At 39.6% G+C, this 23,472-nt stretch overlaps 2 protein-coding genes across 4 annotated transcripts; one reads left to right on the top strand and one right to left on the bottom strand.

Moving 5' to 3' along the window:
- The first annotated feature begins 326 nt into the window (after positions 1-326).
- LOC104927546 (uncharacterized protein C1orf43 homolog) lies at positions 327-2,673 on the top strand. The gene is made up of 7 exons (XM_010741650.3): positions 327-690; positions 775-876; positions 980-1,088; positions 1,175-1,228; positions 1,478-1,644; positions 1,723-1,781; positions 1,977-2,673. Exons 1-7 carry the CDS (start codon positions 628-630, stop codon positions 2,182-2,184), a joined length of 762 nt encoding a protein of 253 aa, XP_010739952.1. The 5' UTR covers positions 327-627; the 3' UTR covers positions 2,185-2,673.
- On the bottom strand, positions 2,674-20,149 carry tuft1b (tuftelin 1b). 3 transcript variants are annotated; one of them, XM_010741651.3, is made up of 12 exons: positions 19,984-20,148; positions 9,352-9,429; positions 9,158-9,250; positions 8,982-9,056; positions 8,783-8,848; positions 7,161-7,250; positions 6,308-6,418; positions 5,232-5,455; positions 4,809-4,914; positions 4,365-4,448; positions 4,182-4,276; positions 2,674-4,022 (listed from the first exon to the last, which is right to left on the bottom strand). In XM_010741651.3, exons 1-12 carry the CDS (start codon positions 20,032-20,034, stop codon positions 3,950-3,952), a joined length of 1,146 nt encoding a protein of 381 aa, XP_010739953.2. In that variant the 5' UTR covers positions 20,035-20,148; the 3' UTR covers positions 2,674-3,949. The 3 variants fall into 3 exon arrangements, with proteins under 3 accessions (XP_010739953.2, XP_027143009.1, XP_010739954.2); XM_027287208.1 differs by lacking the exon at positions 19,984-20,148 and adding an exon at positions 15,986-16,092 and having other exon boundaries at positions 3,885-4,022; XM_010741652.3 differs by lacking the exon at positions 7,161-7,250 and having other exon boundaries at positions 3,885-4,022; positions 19,984-20,149.
- Positions 20,150-23,472: the final 3,323 nt, after the last annotated feature.

The following is a 23,472-nucleotide window of genomic DNA, read 5'->3' as shown; positions in this document are numbered from 1 at the left end:
ATATGCAGTGTATATACACTATAATGATAATAATATCTAATACATACATGTATAATAGAACCGAATACATAATATAGTTCATATAAATTGTGTAACTCTTTATAATATAGTGCTCTACCAATATTAATATGACAATAATAATGTAAAATATAAAATCCAGTACAGGGTGCTTTTATACTGGTGTAACGTGTTTCATAATGCAAAAATATTCTCAGTGTTTATATCCAATTTACTACAAAAAGAAACGTTATACATGTTTTTATATTGCATAAAATGTCATTTAAACTCCAGGTATGTTGTTTGACCTGGCCAGTCATCCTTACACAGTTATTACGGTAATTTGGAGCGTCGCAAATCAGCTGTCAGTGTCGCTGTCACTGCTTTTAAGCTAAACTGCGTACTACATGTCGCTGAACTAAGAAGAATGGGATCATCATGGACGCGGAATAGTTTGGCTTTTCTAGAAAAACGTCCTTTCAAAGCTGCCACATGATAAACAGTTCCTCGTCTGCGATGCAGTGGCTATCCCGACTGTTAGCCACCAAGCTAATGTAGCAACACAGCGTTTAGATTGATAGCTAGTTAGCTCGTTAGCTTATCGACTGGTGGACAAAGTGTACTGGCAGCATGGCAGACTCGTCGCCGCTATCAGGGGTTAATGTTGTTCTGGTTATGGCCTATGGCAGCTTGGTGAGTATGTTACCATGTGGGGGTTTCTGGTTAGCTCGTATGTAATGGTGCTGATGATTGAAGCCTGTCCTGTCACGGTCTCAGGTGTTTGTGCTGCTGTTCATCTTCGTAAAGAGGCAGATCATGCGCTTTGCAATGAGATCCCGCCGAGGTCCTCACGCACCTATTGGCCACAATGCACCTAAGGTAAAGTGGATCTCCTCTCATATCAAACTGTTTACCTCTTAAATTGTCAGATAACAGTAAGAGTTCACGTGTCTGTGTGTTTCCTTCACGGATTCATTTGCAGGGTTTGAGGGAGGAGATCGACTCCAGACTGTCCAAGGTCCAAGAGATCCGCTTCGAGCCTCGACTCCTGTCAGAGGAAGACGACAGGCTGAAGCAAGGATCTCAGATTAGTCAGTCACTTTTATCAGCTTCCCACCTGAATCTTCACAATGTTCTTTTTGTGCATTGTAACAAGAACGTGTCTGTTTTTTCAAAGGTTGCTACAACTACCTGTACAGAATGAAAGCTCTGGATGCCATCCGTGACTCAGGTGAGAGATCAAATGTGATGATCAGACATACTGATCATGGAGTCGCATACATAAATCGATCCGTTATTCTTACGCTCATCGTCCCTCAAATTCACTTCAACGCTCACCTCTTTTGGAGAAGCAGCAGTTCAAATATTTCATTAGTATGAAGGATATTTGTGTGTTTGTTTTTGTAACTGTATAATATGATCTATTGTGTTTCATTTATATCTAACCTGGGCTTTTTGTTCCTTCCTGTTTGGACCTCAGGTATTCCTCTGCAGGAGATAAGCCGCAGTCCCAGTGCGTTCACCGGACGCAACTTCAGAAACTGGCTGCTGGAGCTGCGTAACTCCCACTCCCTGATTAAGAGCAGCCGCAGCGCGCTCATTGACCGTTTGCTTGAAGGCTATGACAGCGCTCGCCACGGGACTGGGGTGTGTACATGTGTTTTTGTGTGGGACTGATGGGTTACGATGTTGTAACATGGTACTGATCTGACTTCTCTATTTCAGGTGTTTGGGGAAGCAGAGTTTCTTGAATACCAGCAAGCTCTCAGTGAACTAGCTGATGTGTAAGTGCTGTTATACTGGTTGACTTGAGACTGGACTTGAAATTGTTAGTCTCATAACATTGCTGATATTGGATATTCATCAGGCTGTACATATACAATATAATGTATTTGTGCACTGCCATCCACCTTACGTAATAACTCTTTTGTGTAGTAATCCCCCTCATCTCTGCATCACCTTCTCTTTACCTCCCTAAGGGTGAAGGCCTATTCCAGCACCACCAGCCTAGACCAGCATCATCAGTCTGCAGCCAAGGACTTAACAGGCTCTCCTGTGAGGAGCACTCCCTCCACCATCCAGGTCACCTACCTGCCCTCCACTGGCCAGCGCAGCAAGAGGCCCAAACATTTTCTGGAGCTCAAAAGTTTCAAAGACAACTACAACACACTGGAGAGCACCCTGTGAGAGACTGCCGCCACTGACTGACAGAAAATGTTTGTGTGCTGTGTGAGTGTGTGTGCACAATGCTGCAAAAGATGTGCATCATACTGTGACTTTGTTTTTAAGTTGAGCTTTGAAATTCATTCAGAAAACTTGACAACAAGTTCAGAGAGGTCTATGTCTCTTCTGAGCATGTCCATACATGATATTATATGACAGTCACAATACTTTGTGAATCACACTTGTGCACTAAGGCCTGTTCTTATTTTGGACCTAATAAGTGTATTCAGAGGACATGTGATTGTAGCCAACCCGGCAGGGTTTTCATAACAAACCGAGTTAAGAGCAAATCAGCTGGATTTCACCTGTAAATGAGTGTACATTTTGATTTATTGAGTTGTTTGTACAGATGTAAGATATTTATATGGACAATGATAATTTATTTGTTATATTGTTTGGTTCCTGTTTAAAGTAAGGTGGTTTTGTTTTTTGAGATAAAGCCTTACAACTCACTTTCTCTCAACTCAGCGTGTTTAATATCACCACTAGGTGGCAGTACAAGGACATGGAGTAAAGATGCAACAACAGACGAAAGTTAGAATAGTAAAAGTTGACAAAGTACAAATAAGACAGATAAACCAGGTATTACATACATTTCACAATGTCTACAGTAAAAGGACAACTTGAACTTCAACATATTGATCTACAGTGTTCACAGTAAAGGGTAATTCTGAACATGAAATGTTCAACCTGGATTTTACAGGAAAAAAAAACAATACACAATAATGTAAAGGGACATATGTTTATCAATTAAGTCAGAATTATTATCATTATTATTATTATTATTATTAAATATGCAACCTCTTAGCACAAAACAGGATATAATATATAGAAGGGTGCTGAGGAAGCACTAAGATGAGAATTAAAATATCAACAAGCTTCCATCTCTACAAGTAGCCTCTAGTAGGCATTTTCCAGCATAACTAAAATAAAAGTCAAAATTCTAATATATAAAACAGCATTATCACACGTATATTCAACCCACTCTAATGTCAGAGAAAGATATTTAATTTAAACATAAATCATATTTCAACATTGACATAGCCAACCGCATGCCTGCCATTGGCGATGAGGTGCAAAGCACTGAGGAATGTGACCCTGAACCCTGCTGCTTAGGACTGTGGCTGCGTAGGTCGTAAGAAGAGCTGAAAACACTCAACACAATGTGATTTGTACATTTTGTCTAAATTAATGTGTAACAGACAATTTACAATAACAGCAGTTTTTAACCTTAACCCACCTTTTTACATTGACCTGTTTGAACAGATTCTGCATGGGGAAGAAGAAGCAGAGCTGGGAAACTACAACACAGAGAACTTTACTGAACTCTTTCTACTGCCGCTGCATCTTGAAAACGTACCCAAGTACGCACAGCACAAATTCGTATCTATGTATATCCCAGAAGTTCAGTAAAATTCTTTGCATTGCACAGCTCCTTCCTGGTTTCCTTTTTAGGATTCCTTCTATCATTGCATCCTAATTTGAACTCCCCTTTACTTTCCTATTTTAGGTTCTGTGTGAAACTGAGAGAGTCAGTGAAGGTGTGCAGAACAGCCTCAACGGTAACTGTGAGGTACTAACTAAAGACCAATGTGCTTTGTCACCATGAGGTCTGCTAAGCCAGCCTTTTTTAAATCTCTGCAGACCTACACTTAATATACTGGTAGGTGGTTAAATATATATTTACATGACATTTTACTTCTGGTCATTCTGTTGGTTGACACTCCATTCAGGACTTGATCTCAATGACTTTGATGAATGGCAGGGCCTTGTTGGTCTGCGTCGTCGGTGTTAGTGGTTTACTGTACAGAGGGGGAGAATGACAACTCAAAAATCAGCGTCATGAGCTTTACTTAGACATTTGACTAGTATGACTGGTAGACAGACACACTGTCATCTCTTCTCAACTCACTGTGAATGAGAAAATGAGCACAAATAGAAACTGGTAAGAGGTTACTCACCTGTAAACAACCTCTGGCTTGTTCTCTGTGGGTTTGAGTGGTGGAGGGTCCTGGCCTGCCAGGAAGTACTCCATGTGGTCATGCATTTCTCTATTCTGCAGACAGTAAGGGGTTAAAAACATTAAATTGTATCCTCTTTTGTTTAGTTTCATATTGTAGCTGCAGTTTAATAAGTTTTCTGACCTCAGCTTCCAGGAAAGCCACCTTCTCCTCCAGGTCCCTGATGACTCGATCTCTCTCTTGGATGACCGTCCGTGAGTTCTGCAGCTGTATTGATGACAAAACAAACATACACAAACAAATATATGAGATGCTCAGGGGAAACACAGCTCACTTTGCCAACAGGAGCAAACGCAGCATCACTTATTCATGACAAATGAGTTTTGTTTCGCCCTATGTTTCCGCTTGGCTCCACTTCCTCAAATCAATTACGCTTTATGTGTCTGCCTCCTCAAAATCTAATTTCCTTATCAATGGCTTCCTGTGCATTTGTGGGAACTGGAGACTTTATTTGCATTGTGTGTGTGTGTGTGTGTGTGTGTGCGTGTGTGTGTGTGTGTATGGAGAGAGAGAGAGAGAGAGAGAGCACCTTGCATTACTAGTCAACCTGCGTGTGTGCATAAATACCTGTTCGATCATCTGGCGGACTTTCCTCTGCTGACACTTTAACATGTCGTCAAGGTGATGGATCTTTTTCTTCAGGTTGGCTAGCTCTTCCTCCAGCTCTGCACACCTGCAAATACACATATGAGAAACTATTGATAACAAATTGATACATATAAAGTAAAAAGCCATACACTATGCATGTTATTTCATAATTCTGACTAGAGGTCATAATATGATCTGGATTTTACATACTAGGAAGCAAGTTCTTTAAATAATCAAACTGACGAATTCACATTTAGGGATTTATTCTCTCACATTAGATGATATAAAAGTGAATAAATCCATCTATAGTCACAGTGTACTGAGTTTTGGCATGTAAAAATAGCAAACTCCATCTTGTTATTCAGACCAGTGGCTGTACTTTGGCTTTGTTTCCTGCCTCACCTCTGCCCAGTCTCCACCCCATCCTCCCTGTCTGCTTTGAGCTGCAGCAGCTCTATCTCCCCTGCCGCCATCTTGTCTTTGAGCATGCCGCTCTCGATCTCCATGCTTCCTAGCAGCTTCTGCAACTCCTCCACCTGCTGACCCCTCTCCTCCGACAACTCCTCCGCCTTCTGCAGCCTTGCAGACTGCTCAGCCAGACGAACGGCGTACTCATTTGACTCGGCCTATGAGGGGAGCACAGAGAAAGAACTCAGTAAACAGCGACTGATGCGCTATTAAAGCCTCTGCGCACCAAAACTGGTGTTTTACTCTGACTGATTAGAGCTCTGCTCAGGTTCAAGGTATTTGCAGCAAAACAGGGAATTATGCAACAAGATGTTGTCCCATCCCACAAAACCAACACAAGGGTGAAGGAGATGTCAGTCAAGCACACTGTCCTGAAGAGGTCTAATTAGGCAAGATACATTAATTACCGGTTATAAAAGATTTTACTCATCTGAGTACCAGCTGAGTCAACAGTATCCAATGGGGCAAGAGACAATGTTTCAAAACAAGTTAGATTATCTGAACCTCTTCACTGGGAGGTAAAACCGAAAGTGAGCGTGCCTGAGATGTTGGCATAATTTCTATTTGTACAACAGCAAATACAGTCATAAAAGTTATACCAGGGTTTTTGGCTAACCTGTAACTCAAAACTGTGCTTCAGTGACACACCCCTCAGTCTCTGTTTATTTTCTTTTTGCATATTAGGACAGGATAACGTTAACGATAACATATTAGGAAGCAGGTTTTTAGCATGAAGCGTGAAAAAGTAACTAAACAAAGTAAACTCAAAGCTAAACTAAACTCCCACATTGCAATGGAAAGTGAGGAAGTCTGTGTGCAGCGTCCCTACATAGCCTGACAGATGAATGCACTGTTGACAAAACAGTTTGGGGATCACCAGATGAGGGATGAAATCCAAAGATAAAATCGACACATAATGAGGGTGATTAAAGGAACGACAGAGCAGCAGAGCAGTGAGTCATCGCTGCAGACAGGAAATCGTGTCATGTTACTCATCTCGTGAGACAGACCTGCAGTCTCTCCCTCTCCTCCTGCTGCCTCTTCTCCATCTCCTTCAGCTGTGCGTACAGTCGCTTGGTCGTCTCCCTGAGCTTCACACTCTCCTGCTGATTATCCCCGACCTGAAGTGTGCAAACAGACACAAAGTGACGTGCTCAATTAGGCTTAATCTGGCAAACTACTTCAATCTGAGGGCAAGGCAGGAGCTAACAGACACACAAGAGAAGCTGCTGATTTGCTACATGTTTAAAAGGCTGTTTAGTCTGGCCTGAGAAAAGCCATTAGCTGAACGTCTGTTAAATTGTGCAGACCGAGGTCATCTCTTATCTCTGAGTGAACAAAATACATTTTCCAGGCAAACAATGCACTTTGCATGCTCTATAATATGACACCAGTTAGAATGGAGGGCAGCGTAAATGGTCCCACGCCTACATACATGCCACACATACAGGTCACTGCATAGGGGTGGCCACATTACCTCCCTGCTCTTCCCTGACTACTTCATTGGTAGACAATGGTGTTGTGTTACAAGAGATGTTATGCTGAGTTCAGAATATTGTGTAGCTGTGTGTGTGTGTGTGTGTGTGTGTGTGTGTGCATGCGAGCGTGTGCCTGGCACCATTTTCTCTGGAGCAGCAGGCAGTCGGCTGGTGTGAGTGGGAAACAGCTGGAGGGCCAGACATTTTTGTTCCATTATGAATGTTATGGCTGTTATTTAAATACAGATTTGAATGCATTCACACTAATTCCCCCTAAAATCCCCCCAGGTTCATTCACATTAAACTGATGACTAATCACATCATCGAAGCCACAGCAAACACTCCTCTGAAGGGGTTAGAGAAAGCTGAACTGTGATTAGCTTACATGAGCATCTGACTCAATGAGCATAGTGTTGCCATTGGTGACAGCTGGTAGGCTGCTGGGCACGTTGACCCTGAAGCCGTTGACGGGATACTGAGGAAGAGAGCAGCGGCTGGTTAGTGGAGTTAGAGCTTTAGTTCTTCTTTCACTTATAAGATGTACAAATACTAGAGAGGCAGAGAAAGATCAATGCAACAGAACGGATGAAGGAAAGCATGGTCATCTTTGAAACAGTGCTACACAGTTACTACTGTAATGTCTCTTGTTTGCACCAAGCAGTCATAGCATGGCTACAATGGGCTAGTTAGTTTTACAGCATAGACTTCACAGCGTCCTCATATCGTCCTGGTGCTGGTTTTGTTAAACTGCCTTCATGTTAAAATGATTGAATTCAGTGTGTTAAATCTCTTTGTTTATTCTTTAAAAGGTATTATATTGTTGATTCCTTGCTCTGATTTGTCCTTACTGGGATGGGAATCGAGAACCGGTTCTTGTTGAGAGAAGGTGAGGTTGTTGAGGTTCCGTGTGTTTCAATTCCATGGAATCGTTTGGCAGTTTATCTAACGATTCTCTTATCGATTCCAGCAAGCACGAATTACGTCACGTAACTTCCACAAGAAGTTACATGCGCTCGATTCCAGCAATCACGACTAATTACACCACTTACACTTACAGTTACAGTTTCGCACAAGCAGTGCAATCGGTAGTAAACAATGGCACCCACTCAGTTCAAACGCTCCAAAGTTTGGCTGCATTTTACCAAAAAAGATGGCAACAGGGTGACTTGCAATCATTGCAAAGTGGAGATAACAGTATAATATTTTTAAATGAATGTTGTGTTTTTGACGAGCTTCGGACTGGAGATGAATCTCAACCTAGCAACAGCAGGAGCAGCCAGGCTATGACCACCTCGTAACTACAGAAGGTAACTCTGGTAAGTAACACACTGCCTACCATGTTAGTGCCATGTGCTTCTTTGTAAAACATGCTATAACAGTTAACATTAAACAAATGCCTTCTGCATTACATTTAGAAGATTACCTTTTTTCCCAAATGAGAATCGATAAGAGAATCGATAAAGAATCGAATCATTAAGCAGAATCGATAATGGAATCAGATTCGTAAAAATCTTATCAATTCCCATCCCTACTCTTCAACAGTTTTCTCGTATTTGATTTAAAAACATTTGGAACCATATAGCACTTTATAATCCGTCATAGTCCTGTTTTAAAAAACAAAAAGTTCCACTAAAATGAATCAACAATCCAGTAAATAAATAAAGGCTAATTCTAGCAACAATAGCTTTAATAATTTGGAAATCAGAATCAGAATGTCAAAACTGAAATAAAATCATTGGCTCATTTTAAAACATCATTGTTTAGACGTAGAAGAGCATACTGTCTTTGTCAGTTGAAGTATGTCTCATCAAAGTGGTGGAGATACTTTCTTCATTTGCTCACAAGAGAAAAACAGCAAGTGTTTGTTGTTTTGGTCAGACAAATTCCTTAAAATATAAAACTAGTATCATAATTGCTGTGAATTAGTTTTGTGTTAATTGACTAAATAATAAATAATGATTAGTGTCTATTAATGTCTCACAACTCAAAAATGCAGAGGGTGTGTACCTTGTTGTTGTTACTGTTCTGCCTGGCTGCCATCTGCTCCCTCAGAGTCTTCAGACAGTACCTCACCTACGAACAAAAAAAACATAGTATTCAACCCAGTCACTAAACATCAACCAAGAAAAAACTACGCACACTGTGATGTTCTTTACTAGCGGTTGAACGTTGACTCATTGTCTAAAAGTAGCTGTCTCACACTGACCTCCTGAATCTGTGACACCTCGTCCGTCAACATCCTGACACTCTCTCCTGTCTCTGGTCGGGCTTCAAGAAAAACCTGGTATGTTAGAAAATACTTCAGATAAGTGTGAAGGGGCGGACTGACTCGCACACACGCACACAACTATGCAACACAACAAACACTTAAAGCTCTCAAACCTTAATGACTTCAACTTTTTCTTCAGTGGGAGTGATGAGTGCTTCTTCCTGCTCTTCTGGTTTTCGTGGCAGCACTACTGCTATGCTGCTCTCCTACAGTCAGTCAAAAAAGAAGTTTAGTAAATGTCCCATCCTATACTTCCTTTAAATGACATAAAAAACACTTCTCTTTGATAATATAGAATAATATGTACCTTGTTGCTGTGGCGCTCCGAGCTGCAGCCTGACCAATCCCGGTCTTGTAGAGTGAGTCCAAGCCGCCTGCAACACTCCTGAAATGAAAGATGAGAGGATAAGAGGGACTAGATGACTAAATGGAGTGGGGAGGATTATGAGAGAAAAAGAAGCACTGAAGAGGATGGAGAGGGGCTTGAAATGAAAGTCATCAGTGAAAGAGAGAGAGAGAGAGAGAGGGAGGAGCCATGAAAGAACAGGGTACATTTAGCTATAAATCTTCCCCATACTGGAGTTCCTCCGTGGAGGCCACGTGGTTAAACAGCAAAGCTTAGCAACCGACACTGAGGAAACATTTCCATTGCATCCTCCAGGCAACGTCTGGTGATTATGACCATACACTGTACTCACTGGAGAAAATGAAACCAGTCCAATCCAGTAGGGGCCAAAAATACCAACACTCAAAACAATTGTGGCTGCTGAGTCACCCTCAACTCAACCTTGTTACCTTAGCAACAAAAAACGATCATGTGAAAACTATAGTTTTTGACAACTTCACTTTAAAACAAGGTATTTAGAGGACATAGTCTGGTCAACAACACATTAAGACAGAACAAGATGTGTATTCTATGACATTGGAGGAGAATCAGAGATGTTGTTTTTGTAGTTTCCAGTTTTGTTCCAGTAGATTTTGATTCTGTTTACCAGCCTCAGCTTTAATGCTGGTTATTTCTTCCAGATCCACTCTGACTCATCATGTCTTGTGTTTTTGTAAAGTCAGCCTTTACTGTGTCCTTTGCTTCGATCGGGACTCCTTTAAACTGTAGTGTGTTTATTTGTTGATCATGAGCTGACAGGGTGCCAGCTTCTCCAGTACAGTATCATATTTTCTTTATAACACGAGACTGTGAGCATTCTCAGGAAGCGTATGATGTTCAATGTCCGAATTTGATTATGTTTATTTAGTCAAAGGTTACATCATAATCCAGAGCTACTGATTTATATCATGTGTAGAACTTTGTTAGAGCTTGTTAGAGATCATGCACTGAAAATGGCCTCACGTAGGCATCAGGAAGAGTACGTAACTTTTGTAATCGCAAAACATTTCTATAATTGAAAATGATATTCTGATTTTATGTTCCAGGGCCAAATGATTTAATAAATAATGAATAATTAGACGGCAGAAGAATGTAAAACATGTCAGGTTTAGAAGAGTGCAGAAAAAAAAAAAGATTAAATCCCCTCTAACTCAGATGACAAGATATTTTTACATCAAGTAAAAAGTACAACTTTCCTCCAAAGAAAACAGACTTACATAACTTAAGTAGACAACACCCAGTTAAGCAGGTGGAGGTTTACCTCCACACAAATTGTATTGCCTTTTCTCTCCATGTGCAAAGAAAACAAACCATTTGGCCCTTTGACAAAGTCTATGGGCGAGTTATGTAACATGGTTGGCTTTTATCTTATCAGCAACCTAAATTATACTTTATCCTTTAAGCCTCTATGAGGTGACTGTACATATGCATTCATGTGTATATAGTGTATATGCTCATATGCATGCCTGTGTATGTACAAAAAAGCCTGTATGGAACACATTGAAGCTGTTGTATGCAATGTGCCTCCACCCTAGAGTACACAAGGTACTGAAATGATATTATCAGTCATTATCAGGGGCGGATGCCTATAATGGTTTTTTGCTATGTGGTGATGTTGTGGTGCAATCATCCGTAAACGTTGTGTAGGCATCAGCAATAAAGTAAATTAGCAATCAGAATAAAAGCCAAGTTCTGCAAATGGCACATAACTTAAGACCAAAAGGCAAAACAAGTAAAATGTCCTGTGGAAGTCTGGACTGTAATTATCTCAACTGCTTTGTTAATTCAGACTTCATCTGTAGGGCATCACCCAAACTATTATTATGTGCAAAATATATACCAACAATATACCAATGCATACTCGATTAAACAATAAAACAGAGGCGAGAAAAGATTTCATAAGTGACCATAATGTTGCATGTTGATTTGTTTTTCCTAGCTGTGCTGCAGAAAGGTGTTTATAGCGAATGCTCACCGTTGTCACACTGGAAGAAGCTGAAACTTCACTCATAAAAAGGTGTTTTGCAGGACGGGCTTTTTTATTTTAAGCCGGAGGTATTTTTACAGGTTTCACAGGCAGGTGGTTCTCGGAAACAGATGCTACTCCCTAATATAATGCACACACACCTTTGATCCATGTACGAAAGATGCTTGTGGCTAAAGTGCATAAAAACACAATGACACATTCTCTGCATACCACAGTGTGTTGTGAGCTTCAAGTGTGAAGACCATACTACAGTAACAATGTCACTACTCACATGATTTAGTGACCCTGTCAACCTGACACCTGTAATTAATGACTTAGAAGTCAATCAAAATACAAGAGATGTATACTAACCAGAATAATACATTCTGAAATTGTTCTTTAAAGATTTAGCTTCACATTCAAAAGCTAAGACCGACCAGACAAATTCCACAAGCTTCATTAATTCAACCACTCCCTCTTTCCTGGGAAAAGCCCTTCTCTGTATCTGGCCTCCATGGCAGTGCAGTCGTCTGGATACACATTGAGTGTCCTATCAGTCATTGGGTCACACTAAGAAAGGAACTCATCAGGCAGTGTGGCTGAATGTTACAGCTCTATGTCACAACTTTGCACAACAGCAACCCGCCACAAAGGCCCAGAGACTAACTGGGTGATACCTGGTGCCTGCAGGTCATGATACCAATATTGCTTTTAGCATCAAAAATCAAAAAGGTATCAGCATGATAACAAGTAGGACTCTTGTCAGGAAAAATGACTGAAAACAGACTGAAATAGTGTGTGTGAGTGTGTGCATGCCACTGTGACACATAAAACAAACCTGCGTGTGAATGGGTGGGAACATTTTACGGTTTCAGAGTGTGTGTAAACATGCCTCCCATAAGTCATGTCAACGAACATACGGTTCAGTAATCTATGGATCAAGAACAAAGGAGGGCAACCCGGCATGTCACATGTGGCTAACATATTTGGTTACTTGCGTAAGCAACCAGTACTCTGCTTTGCATGTTAAACGCCAGCTAAATGGTTTAGACTGAATGGCAGGTCTTTGTGTGTAATTGCCGCTTCTGAAAACCATCAGAGCCGTGGCAGTGACAGGCAGGCCAACACTGCACTGAGATCTGAGGGAGCGAAAGCTCGAGGGCTTCTCCGGAGAAGAGAAGAAGATCGTGGGACAGACACACCCTGGGAGGTGCTTACAGCAGAAACACAATGTTCTGCTCCTCACCGCATGCAATTCTCTGTACTTCTGACACTCATCCAGAGCTTTCAAAAAAACAGCCAGATCTTTCTCATAAAGGTAAATCACAGATAAGTATCTGCAAATTAATTCTAAAGTCTGCCCGCCGGCGTGTGCCAAGCTGCTGTGCTGGATGCCTTTAAGGAGTTTCCTTCTTCCATGGTAAAAATCCTTTTTATGGCATAAAAACAAAAACAAAATATGGAAAACTACAATGTTGCTCTTGAAATATTGCGGTGTTGTGGGTGCACACCAAAGAACTCTCTGCATATTATCAAAGTGTCACCAGATTCACAGTTACCTCAAAATCCTTGATTGACCACGTTGCAGTTGACTGCACAGCACCAGGAAAACAATGCCAACAAATGATTATAGGTGAACAAAAGGTTGATCAGGAACCACTCCTACAATATGTGCTTATTACAGGCCAAATGGCCTGTACATATGAGTGTGTTCCAAGGCGTAATTAAACACTGAATCACTGCATACCTTTGCGGTCCTGGGCTGTCTAGTTAATATATGAGCAACTGTTAACTGTTGTTTAGTCCTGATGTAACAGCTTGTACATTCGTGTATTGACAAGCAAAAATAAAACAGACGTGAGTCAGAAAATGTGCGCAATGAAGAATATGAAGATATGAGGCTGTTAGTCTAAGCAAACAGGTTATACTGCTGCATCACGTCAACTTAATGTTATATTGAAAGGTTTATTTACGACTCAGAGGAGTATCATTAAAATTGCTGTTGGTTTCCTTTAAAACATGGGGCTTATGTGTTTTCCCCCTTCCAATGTAATCAAAATGTGATCAGCCCCTCTGTAGCCCGTAATAACTATCTGCCTCCAGTGCTGAGGCAAAGAGAGACAGAAAGTGCTGCTTCACTCGACTTGTCTGTGCAGCTCAGAGAACACTTAATTTGCACATTTCCCTTTCAGGAGGAGTAACCCACAATATACATTGAAAACAAAGAAAATAAAGACTTAAAAGTTAAGGTTAATCCTTGTGTTTCCCATATTTATATGGCATGAGTGTTATGTTTACACCTGTATAAACCCATGTCATAATAAAGTCATAATCTCCAAGTTAAACAGATCTAATTAAAATGAGGTTTTATATATTAGAGATAATATCAACAGCAGTCATTCAGCCAGCTGTTTCATTACAGTTGACTGATTCTCCCTTCCTGGCATGAATCTACATCACGAGTTTGATAAGATCAAAAGGCAACTGTGAAATTCTCTGCATGTCTTGTGTAACAATTTGCATAAAGCCCTTTAGCGGGAAAACCTTGCAACATCAAATGGATTTATTTACATAAAGGCATTCCAGTAAGGTAATGGGTATTTTATGTATCTTTTATTTAACCCACAAGGTTCCATTGAGATACAATATATCTTCTGCCAGGGAGTCCTGGTCAAGATGGGCAGTAAAATGAGTAAATAAAAAGACTGCAGGCCACACTCTCAGCTCACACCTAATATAAGTGTGTCCAAATAAAATCAAGTTGATTTGACGTTGTTTGGTGTGAAACTATAAAGAAATGGGAAAACGTGAAGAGGAAATATTTAAAAGGGTTCAAAGAAACATTCAGGTAAATAATCCCCACTGGAGGCTCCTACTCAGCACCTTTTAGAGCACTGCTCTTTAGCTGCAGCAGCAATCCCTGAGGGAGAATCTGTTTTCTGTCTCTAGTATCCTGCTTTTGTCATGACAGATAAAAGAGGGGGACGACTGAGCAGAGCTATAGCTTCTTTACACTTTGCTTTCCTCTGCAACTCTTATGTACAGGTTCTGAGATGAGAGCATTAAAGAATTTAAAGTGCCGTAGTGTACAAATCAATAACTTAAAGAGTTACGAGGTGAAGTACAGTAAAGCTGGACCCAACTATTACTACTTTTTTTTGATTGATTGATTTCACCTATAAAAGGCCAGAAGTTATTTCCTAAAACCCAAAGTAACATCTTTAAATGTCTTTTTTTCAACCAATAGTCAAAAATCCAAAGATGTTTATTATTTAAAAAGTCCTCATGATTGACAGGCTGGAACTCGGTATGTTTGGTATTTTGCTTGAGAAACTACTGATAACATCGTTATCAAAATATGACTCTTACCTTTATGATGACTGGTTAATCACTAGATTAACTATTAATTATTGTTTCAGCTCTAAAGTGGAAGGATGTTAGAGGAGCCTTAAATACGGCTTTGCAGTAGAGCAGAGTCAAGTAGAGCACAGTGTAGGAGAGAACATATTATCTCTGACATTCAACAACAATGTGGATCAGATCATCTGCCCAACATGACTCATGTTTACTGATATGGAGGTGAAATCACTGCTTGACCTCACTCTCTACAAGAGAATTCTCATACAGTCAGTGACCTCCCACAATCAATACAGGACCATCCAATCCCGATCATTGAGCAAACAAACTCCCCCATGACTGTTGTTTGCAGGTTTGGAGATGATATCACTGCCGTACTCAGTGGTACAGAAGGACAGCAATGAGTACATAGCTATGAATATATGTACTAAATCATTCTAAGGTCAGAAAGGAAGATTTTGTGTGCATTCACAGATAGTAGATAACTATTTGCACCAACACCAGGATCTAAACTCCCATTCCAAATGCCAAGAGAAATCACAGCAAAGTGTGAAACACATCCACCTTAGAGTGCAGTCAAACAAAGCAGTTTTATTGCCAAGCAACACACAACTCCACACGCTATGAGTGATAAGAAAAGGCATAAAACACTTAAAACAACATAAGACAACACGGTAACTGGTGGAAGTCCTGCGCCAAACACACGTCACACGTGTTAATTATAAACCCTTCTCTTCTGATTAATTCCAACAGCATGTGTCATCAACATAACAGAAAGGGAATCATTTTTAGAAGTAACTGACAAATGGGAGGTGACACTAAAAAGTTTTAAAGTTGCTTCTCGTCTCAACTCTGTGACAATGTTTGCATTCAGCTGGTCTGTAAATAAGATACATAAAATATAATAAAGATGAACTCACATAGACTCAGACTGAACTAAATTATGCTAAATACACCCTGCTCCTCTGAGCATGGTAAATAATGTCTATTTTTGTATATAACTTTCTTAAGTATCTCTTTTTAGATCTGTGTGTGGGAAACTCACTCCAACCTATCATAGGTATGACAAGTTCACTATGAATACATAACCAAATGAATTATGTAAACAAAGACTTCGCCTCACCGTAATTCATAAAGCATTCAAAACTACAACAAATACCATCATGCACTTCACATTGTACGACCCCCTATTCCAAACAATACTTTATCTCACAGGATCAGTCTGATATCTACCTGAGCAGACGAAGCTGTCCGGGACTCTTCCAGATGATGTTCAGGCAGCTGTGATCTAGACTGTCTGTGTCGCTGTGACTAAGTGCGTGGGAAGCCACGGCTGTCTTGCCTTACATGGCTGGGTGAGGCTCCACCAGCTGCCCAACCCTTTTTTCCTCCAGATTGTTCTCCAGTCAGAGAGCTACAGTGCCAGTCCGAGGAGACACATAGTTATTAGCCTCCCCTGCAGGACAGTGATGCCAAATACACAATGGAAAGAACTCTGGAAGGAACATGTGTCTGATTAGATTACACAGTCCAAACAGAAAAAGTTTGTGGAGGGTGACTCAAAACTGCGGGACATTTTGGAAGCCACATATTCTCTTTAGAAAAGAACTTCAGACGGAACAGGATTTTTTATTTTTACATTTTACAACAGTTCAGAGGAACCTTGTTCATTAAACAGTCTCTGTTAAAGATTAAACCTCGACACTGAGATGTAGCCTAAACTAATGCACTAACAGGTCTCTTTGGACAATAAGTGACTAATAAATACAACTGTGGAATGAAGAAGGTTTAATTGATCAGCCGCATGGTGACAGTGGTAGGTCGCAGCACTCTGAGGAATGTGTGCTGCAAGTTATATAAGAGAGATTAATGAAGCCTCCCTGGCACAGTGAATGTGTGTAATGCAAACAAAACTGTGCAAACAGAAGTCAAATGCCACTGTCCAAATAAGTTCATGCTTATGTTCAAGTGTCCAATTATCTAAACTTTGTATGTATTTATTTAATGATTTCCATCATCTTTTATAATAATACACTTGTGTGTCTGTGCTGGACTGTTGGGTGGACAACACAAGACTGAAGATGTCACCTTGGGCTTTAGGAAATTGCTATGGATATTTTACAAAATCTTCTGACATTTATAGACCAAGGGATAAATTGATTAATAAAGAGAATAATCAACAGATTCATTCATAATGGAGATATCTGTTAGTAAGTTAGGGGCCCTAGTTTTGTCAGTATAACAACACGACAACACAAGTGTGATATTGCTTTTAGACCACAGTTCTACAAGCGCCATTTATTAGTTTACAGTACTAAGTGAAAAACAGATTGAGATATGATTTGTTTGTTTATTAAATTTTTATGATCTATTTAATAGACTGGTACTGCACTGTCGCCAAGCAACACATCAACATTAGCTTGCTAGCTTTGTTTAAGTCTACATGTTACCACGGCCCAGTCAGTGTTAATATTTTTAAGCCAAGTCTGAAAGCAGTTTAAAGCCCACGCTGTTTGCCTCATAGTGTTAGCTTCGTTTTTGCTCTTGTCTAATTTGTCTAGGTCGGCTGATGTCATATGTCATGAGCACACCTGGAGGTTACCTGGAGGTAAATATCCAGGCTTCTTTCCTGCTTTTTGTCCAACAGTCAAATGTCATTAGTGGAAAATGTTTGTCTTTGCACTGCAAAGTTCATTATAATTTCAGATAGATAACAAATGTCAATGAAACGAATGAGTGGGACATCTTAAAGGTCCCAGTGCTGTTGTGCTCTATATCAGCACTCATGAAACACCTCTTATCCTATCAAATTACTTGGTTGGAACTTACTGTTGTACAATTGATATTATTTTTTATTATTACAATTGACACTAATAAACAACTTAAAGGCCTAAATCATTAGTAAAATGGTTACTGATTAAGTTCTGTCCGTGCACTTTGCATGTTTCTATATCTTTCACAAAAAGAGCAGACTAAAAGCTTGTGCACATGTGTACTAAACACTGTGTTACTTCACAAGCTATTTGTATATAGTTGCTTATCCTTTTGTTGTTATGTGAGCAGTACAAACATGCCATTTAACAATGTCGAGAGTACATCTCTCTTATGAAGCCATTTAAGTATAGAGTAGAGCTGACAAAAAGAAAGCCCACAACAATCCAGCTAAGCTATTTTAATAATATCCTTACATGGATCATTCTCGCAGTTGCCAACATGTTCTCACGCCATGACAGAACACACAGCGTGTCGAGAAAAGCAATTAAACTGCGAAATGTGCTGAGGTGTGATGAAACAGGTTTCCCAGTGGAAACAAGGGTTTGCCACACAGGATGTAAACGAGGTCAAAGCTCATGTTTACAGTAAAGTCACAGGAAGCACAAAAAACAACAACAACTAGTGTGCAAAAAGTGCCATTTAGCAATGTCCTAGAGAGTGTTCTTGCAGTGTCCTTGCTCCTCTAAGCATTTATTCTTTTTTGTTTTATCACACAGAGAGTCCATCAAAGCTGGCAGCTCCTACAGATTCATTTGAAATGTGTGTATCAGTCCAGGCATGACTATGCATGTCTCCTTCTCCTGCCAGACATGTGTATAAACAAATGATCTGTTCATTTATGTCACCATCCTGGCACATGTGTGCCATTATGATGCAAGAGAGTACTTATTAACTTATAGCTTTAGGCCTGTGACTTCCTTTAACCGCGATAAAAAAGTTATGTAATGTTTAACCTTTCATTTGACAAATTATTATTCAGGTGCACTTTGGCGAGACACCATCACACACTGGTATCTCTGAGGAAATGTGTAATGACAACACTGTGCAATAAGATGTGACAGAGCAGGTTTTGCACGAGACATTGAAATCAGATCTGGACAGAAGAAAAAACATTATGTGACAGCCAATGAACATACTATGCTTTTATCCAACTACCCAAACAAAACGTGTGTCAGGACGTTGTCAATGAGTTCTTCATCATGTAATTCTCTGCAAATTGTACATTATGAAATGTCAGATAGATTGTTTTCTCAGTGGAGCGATAACAATGGATTCATTTAATCAACTTCTAGAATCGAACAAGCAATCACACATGGCTAGAGGGCATGATAATTTCATTCACGTTTAATATTTGAAGTAGGCCACTTGTTTCAACATATCAATTCGTTGTTATAACAAGTTGCAGTGCACTCTGAGAAAGAACACCCACTGCAGTGTGCTGGCTTTCCCTTTCTGTGTGAACACTTTAAACATAATCTGATATGAGCTCCACGCTTATTCTTGCAGGTTTATGTTCCAGTGAAAGCGTAATGTACACAGTGACACATAGAGGCGTCTCTATGGGAAAAGTTAATGATAAACACACAGTAAGTGACGTTCAACTTATACGCAACAAGTAGCAGAGTAATCCAGTGTGGCGTTCAAGTACAAGTCAAGTTACTTTGGTTTTTCAGTTGCAGTCGTCTCATTTAAGCGGCCGGGTCTACAAGATATTACAAGACTAAATGATGACATACAGCAGCCTAAAGCTACCGCCAGCCTCACAAAGCTGGCTGTTTGCCATGACCTTGCTATGATCATTAAAATATGGTTTTGGACACACAGACACACACACACACACACACACACACACACACACACACACACACACACACACACACACACACACATTTGAGTTAATGCACAATCACTCATGACAACATGTGTCACATGACAGTATCTGCATTCACATGTAACACTAAACTGTGTTAGGAAGAAAGAAAGGAAGTTGAATACAAACTCTTCAGAAGATGATATCTATGAATTTCGGGCATATTCGCTTTTAGGACACATTTAATTTCATTCAATCTCATTAATTATTTCCACAATATATATTGTTTAAGTGTCTGGAAAAGTTCTTTTCTATTTTTAACGTCACAGTAACCTAAAATGAACTTTAAAATGTCTATTAATTAAATAAAATGTGCCCAAAATTCTGTAAAATACGACAGTCCAAAAATACTCGGCTACACAATTGGCAATAACGTAACTTTTCACAACTGTGAAACTCATTATTGATGTCTTATTTATTGTAATAAAGTCCAGTGGACATATAAAGGACATATAAAGTGAGATTAAATCACTATAACCGTATGATTAAGTACCACAGACACGTTTAATTGATGTTTTAGCTCACTGGTATTACATTAGTGTGTCTTTGACTGAAAACATTTCAGCTCGTTTTATTCATCACTCACGTTAGCTTCGTCTCCTCCATTTCCCAGAGTCTGCGTCACGCCGCCGCTCATCTTCTTCAGTTCGCAAAGTGAAGCCGAGACATGAAAAAAAATGAACAGAGAAATGTAAAATGTCGACAGTTTTCCTTCCCTTCCTGTCAGTGTTTCAAACTTCACATCTCCTGCTTCTCTCAAACGGTTAAAGTGAGGACACACCTGGAGTCTGTCCCTCCCTCTGCCTGCCTGTCTGCCCAGGTAGTAAAGTTAAAGCCTGCAGGTCTCCAACATGCCCGCGCCTCATTTAAATGGAATGTTATGAATAACTAGAACATTTCAAAAGAAACACACGTCATTGTGGACATCGTGTTTGATTCTAGATGTACAGTAAGTCTTTCTGACTCACTGACTCAGATTCAAATTAAAAAACCGTCTATTGATACAGGCAGTAATGGAAATGTGCCTTTCAGTGGTGCATGGCATTTGTACTATTTTGTTTTCATTCTCAATTTTATTGTCTTTTATCATTTTAATATCTTGTATCTGTTTTGCCATGTCTGACAGAGATACTTCTTTTTAATTTCCCCTTTAATATACATATTTATATCTACAGTAAATATGCATTTATATAAAGATATAGCCTGATAGGATAGCTGGATAGCTGTAACTTATGATTAACTTTTTTTTCTCCACATTTTTATTGTGTATCCAATTCTTACCTGCCTCCATAATCATTTTCATGTGCTGCTGAAATGCTAACATCAATTAAATCTTATTTTATATTGACTCATCGTCTCATTTTATTGTTTATGTTGTTGTATTATTTAATTAGACTTGGAACATAAAGCTATTTTTACATCTTTGGACCAGACTGGCCATTTATGGTTCTTGAGAATATAGCCTAAATGCTTCATATTATTATTATTATTATTATTATTATTATTATTATACATCACAAGTTACATTAAGAGCACAGAGCAAGATTAATAAATTGAAATTAAATGTTCATATTTATCCTGGGGATCTATAGGGATGCTAATGACCTGATTTACTAATGATGATTTACTTGAGCTGAAACAAACTGACCTTGGAGAAGTTGATGTCGCCTGCATCCGGCAGACATTTGGTGTGGGTGCTGCTGAGCCACAGCATTTTGTCCTCTGTGAGCCGCCTGAGCTTCTTCCAGATTGATCCCATATGCTGCCTCTCTCATCTGTCCTCACTCAACAAATTTTGTTCAACTTCTTCTCCATTTTCCAGCAATATTTCTGTCAGGAGCAATGTAGCACCAAGAAACCTCCAGGAACTGTGACATCCACCTTCCATGCACTGCAGCTAATTCTGTGTCAGACCTGCAAATTGGATATAGTGTTTGATAACGGTCTTGTCACATGTCAGGTGACTCTGTGCCACTTATACTTACTTATTCCACTGTTAGGCCTATGGCTGAACTCATTTACATTCAGTGGAATATGGCTCGAAACTTATCAGAGAAAGTGTCCTACTTCCAGGATTCGACAACGTTGCTGTGACAGTGTGAGAACATTGTGATCGTTGCTGAATAATGGATCAAAACAGGAAGAAATAAGTAGTGCACTAACAAAGTTTTGGTAGAGGAAACATGTAATACTTTTATAATACTTTTCTATTTATTTTATTTAGCAGCTTTTTATAACCTTAATCAACAGTTACTCATCAATTTGTTATGAGTATAAATTCATACAAAAGCTGATGAAGAAACTTCCAGACATGCAGTACTAAGTCAACCATAGACTGTATTTTCCTGTTGGTACTTGCTTTATAGTTTTATGCAGGTGTGGCATAAAAGCCAATGAAAGGAAGTTACCACAGAAAAAAAAGAATCTAATCCCCACCAGACTGTATTATTTGACTTCCTCTGTTTGACATCCTGTGATTAGGATTTACATCATGGTTTCAGACATAACTTACATCATTTTAAGAGTAGTTTGTTCCGTTGCACCCTAGTAAGTATTCACTTTGTACATGTCACTGAAATACAATGACCCGCTGTAAAAATATCACATCTGTTATGTGTGAGGCACCTATGTGGCAAATAGACTACTGTATGAATGACACAAATATAAAAGGTAGCTCATTTTAAAAAGCCCAGCCCTAAGTAAACATGCGCTGGTTTTATACATTAATAGTATGACCTTTGTTAGTTCAGTAGCCACCTTTGTGTGCCCTACAATGTAAAGTGTGCTTGTTATTTTAAAGCATTTTTTTCCATTAAGAGGGTTTAATGTCATGAATTCGTGGAAAATTATTAAATTATTGTAAAATCCCCCTGAGGAAAGTGTTTATAAATTCTATATGTTCTGAGCTATTTTAAACTCTGGGGTCAGAGCAACTCCCACAATTACAAAAGAAACAGGATCACTGATAGGGCCCCAGATTGTTAAGCTTATTTGCATATATGTTGCAGCATGACACGACAGCATTGTCACTGTAATTTAAAACCAGAACCACCAACAATGCGAACACCCAAGTTGTAAAAGCCACTGCTCACTTTCTCACGCATCATGGATGTATTTTCATACCACTAATGCTCCGAGTGCTGCAAATACAACGATGTACTACAGAAAAAGCTCCATGATTTATTAGCTGCACTGAACTACAAATTTAGATCTAATTAGACACATGGTGGTTCTGGTGAATGGAAATTTGAGGACATCACATTTATACATATTCACGCATGTGTCAACAATGTAGTAGTTAAAGAAAGGAAAGTGAATAGGAACTTTAAGGAAAGGAAAAGGAAGTCCTAACCACAGGCAGACAAAAGTGACGTGGAGGCTGGATGAGGAGGAGTCATGATTACAGCTTAATGTCTTCTGTAATTAGAGTAACCAACTAAGGATTACAGACTCTGAGGGGGGAACATTAAGCCAGAGCTATAAGAGCATGCTGACTGACTCATTCATGAATGATCTGACTTGTTCTACTCTGTGTCAGTTTGTCTTATGTGCCTTGACTTAAGGACTGCTTGAGGCTGTGCGTCCACTAATCTGGATAGGCATCTCATAATAAGCCACCAAAAAGTCTATGAGGATTATATCATATTACAATAAGCTGAAAAGTAGAGATAAAGCACTAATTTTCTCAGCTACAGGTAAGATACACAGTTCAGTTTTTTCCTAAACATCCACTTTACATTTGGCACATTTGTTTTATTTGTTTCCTTGACGCCATGCTTCCTGACAATCTATGAAATTCTCTTTGACAGTAAACTATCAGACTGGCTGAGTTGGTTAGCAGTGGCAAGAAGAGGAGCTGTGAAACCTGCAGCATAGACAGAACAGCAGGACAGCTGCGGGCCTTGATCTTGTATTCTCTGTAAAGGTATGAACCTTCCTCAGGTTTATTGATGTGTTAAACTGGCTTCTGTTGTAAATGCAAGCTACTTGTCAGGTCTGCTGTCAATCCCCGTACCTTTGATATCTAATAACTATATGCAACATTTACAGACATACCGCCTTTATCTCTGTACGA

This window comes from Larimichthys crocea, chromosome XIII (genome assembly GCF_000972845.2).
Source record: "Larimichthys crocea isolate SSNF chromosome XIII, L_crocea_2.0, whole genome shotgun sequence".
Taxonomy (NCBI): Eukaryota; Metazoa; Chordata; class Actinopteri; family Sciaenidae; genus Larimichthys; species Larimichthys crocea.
Note: the sequence above shows the minus strand (reverse complement) of the source record. Positions and strands in the feature narration are given on the sequence as shown.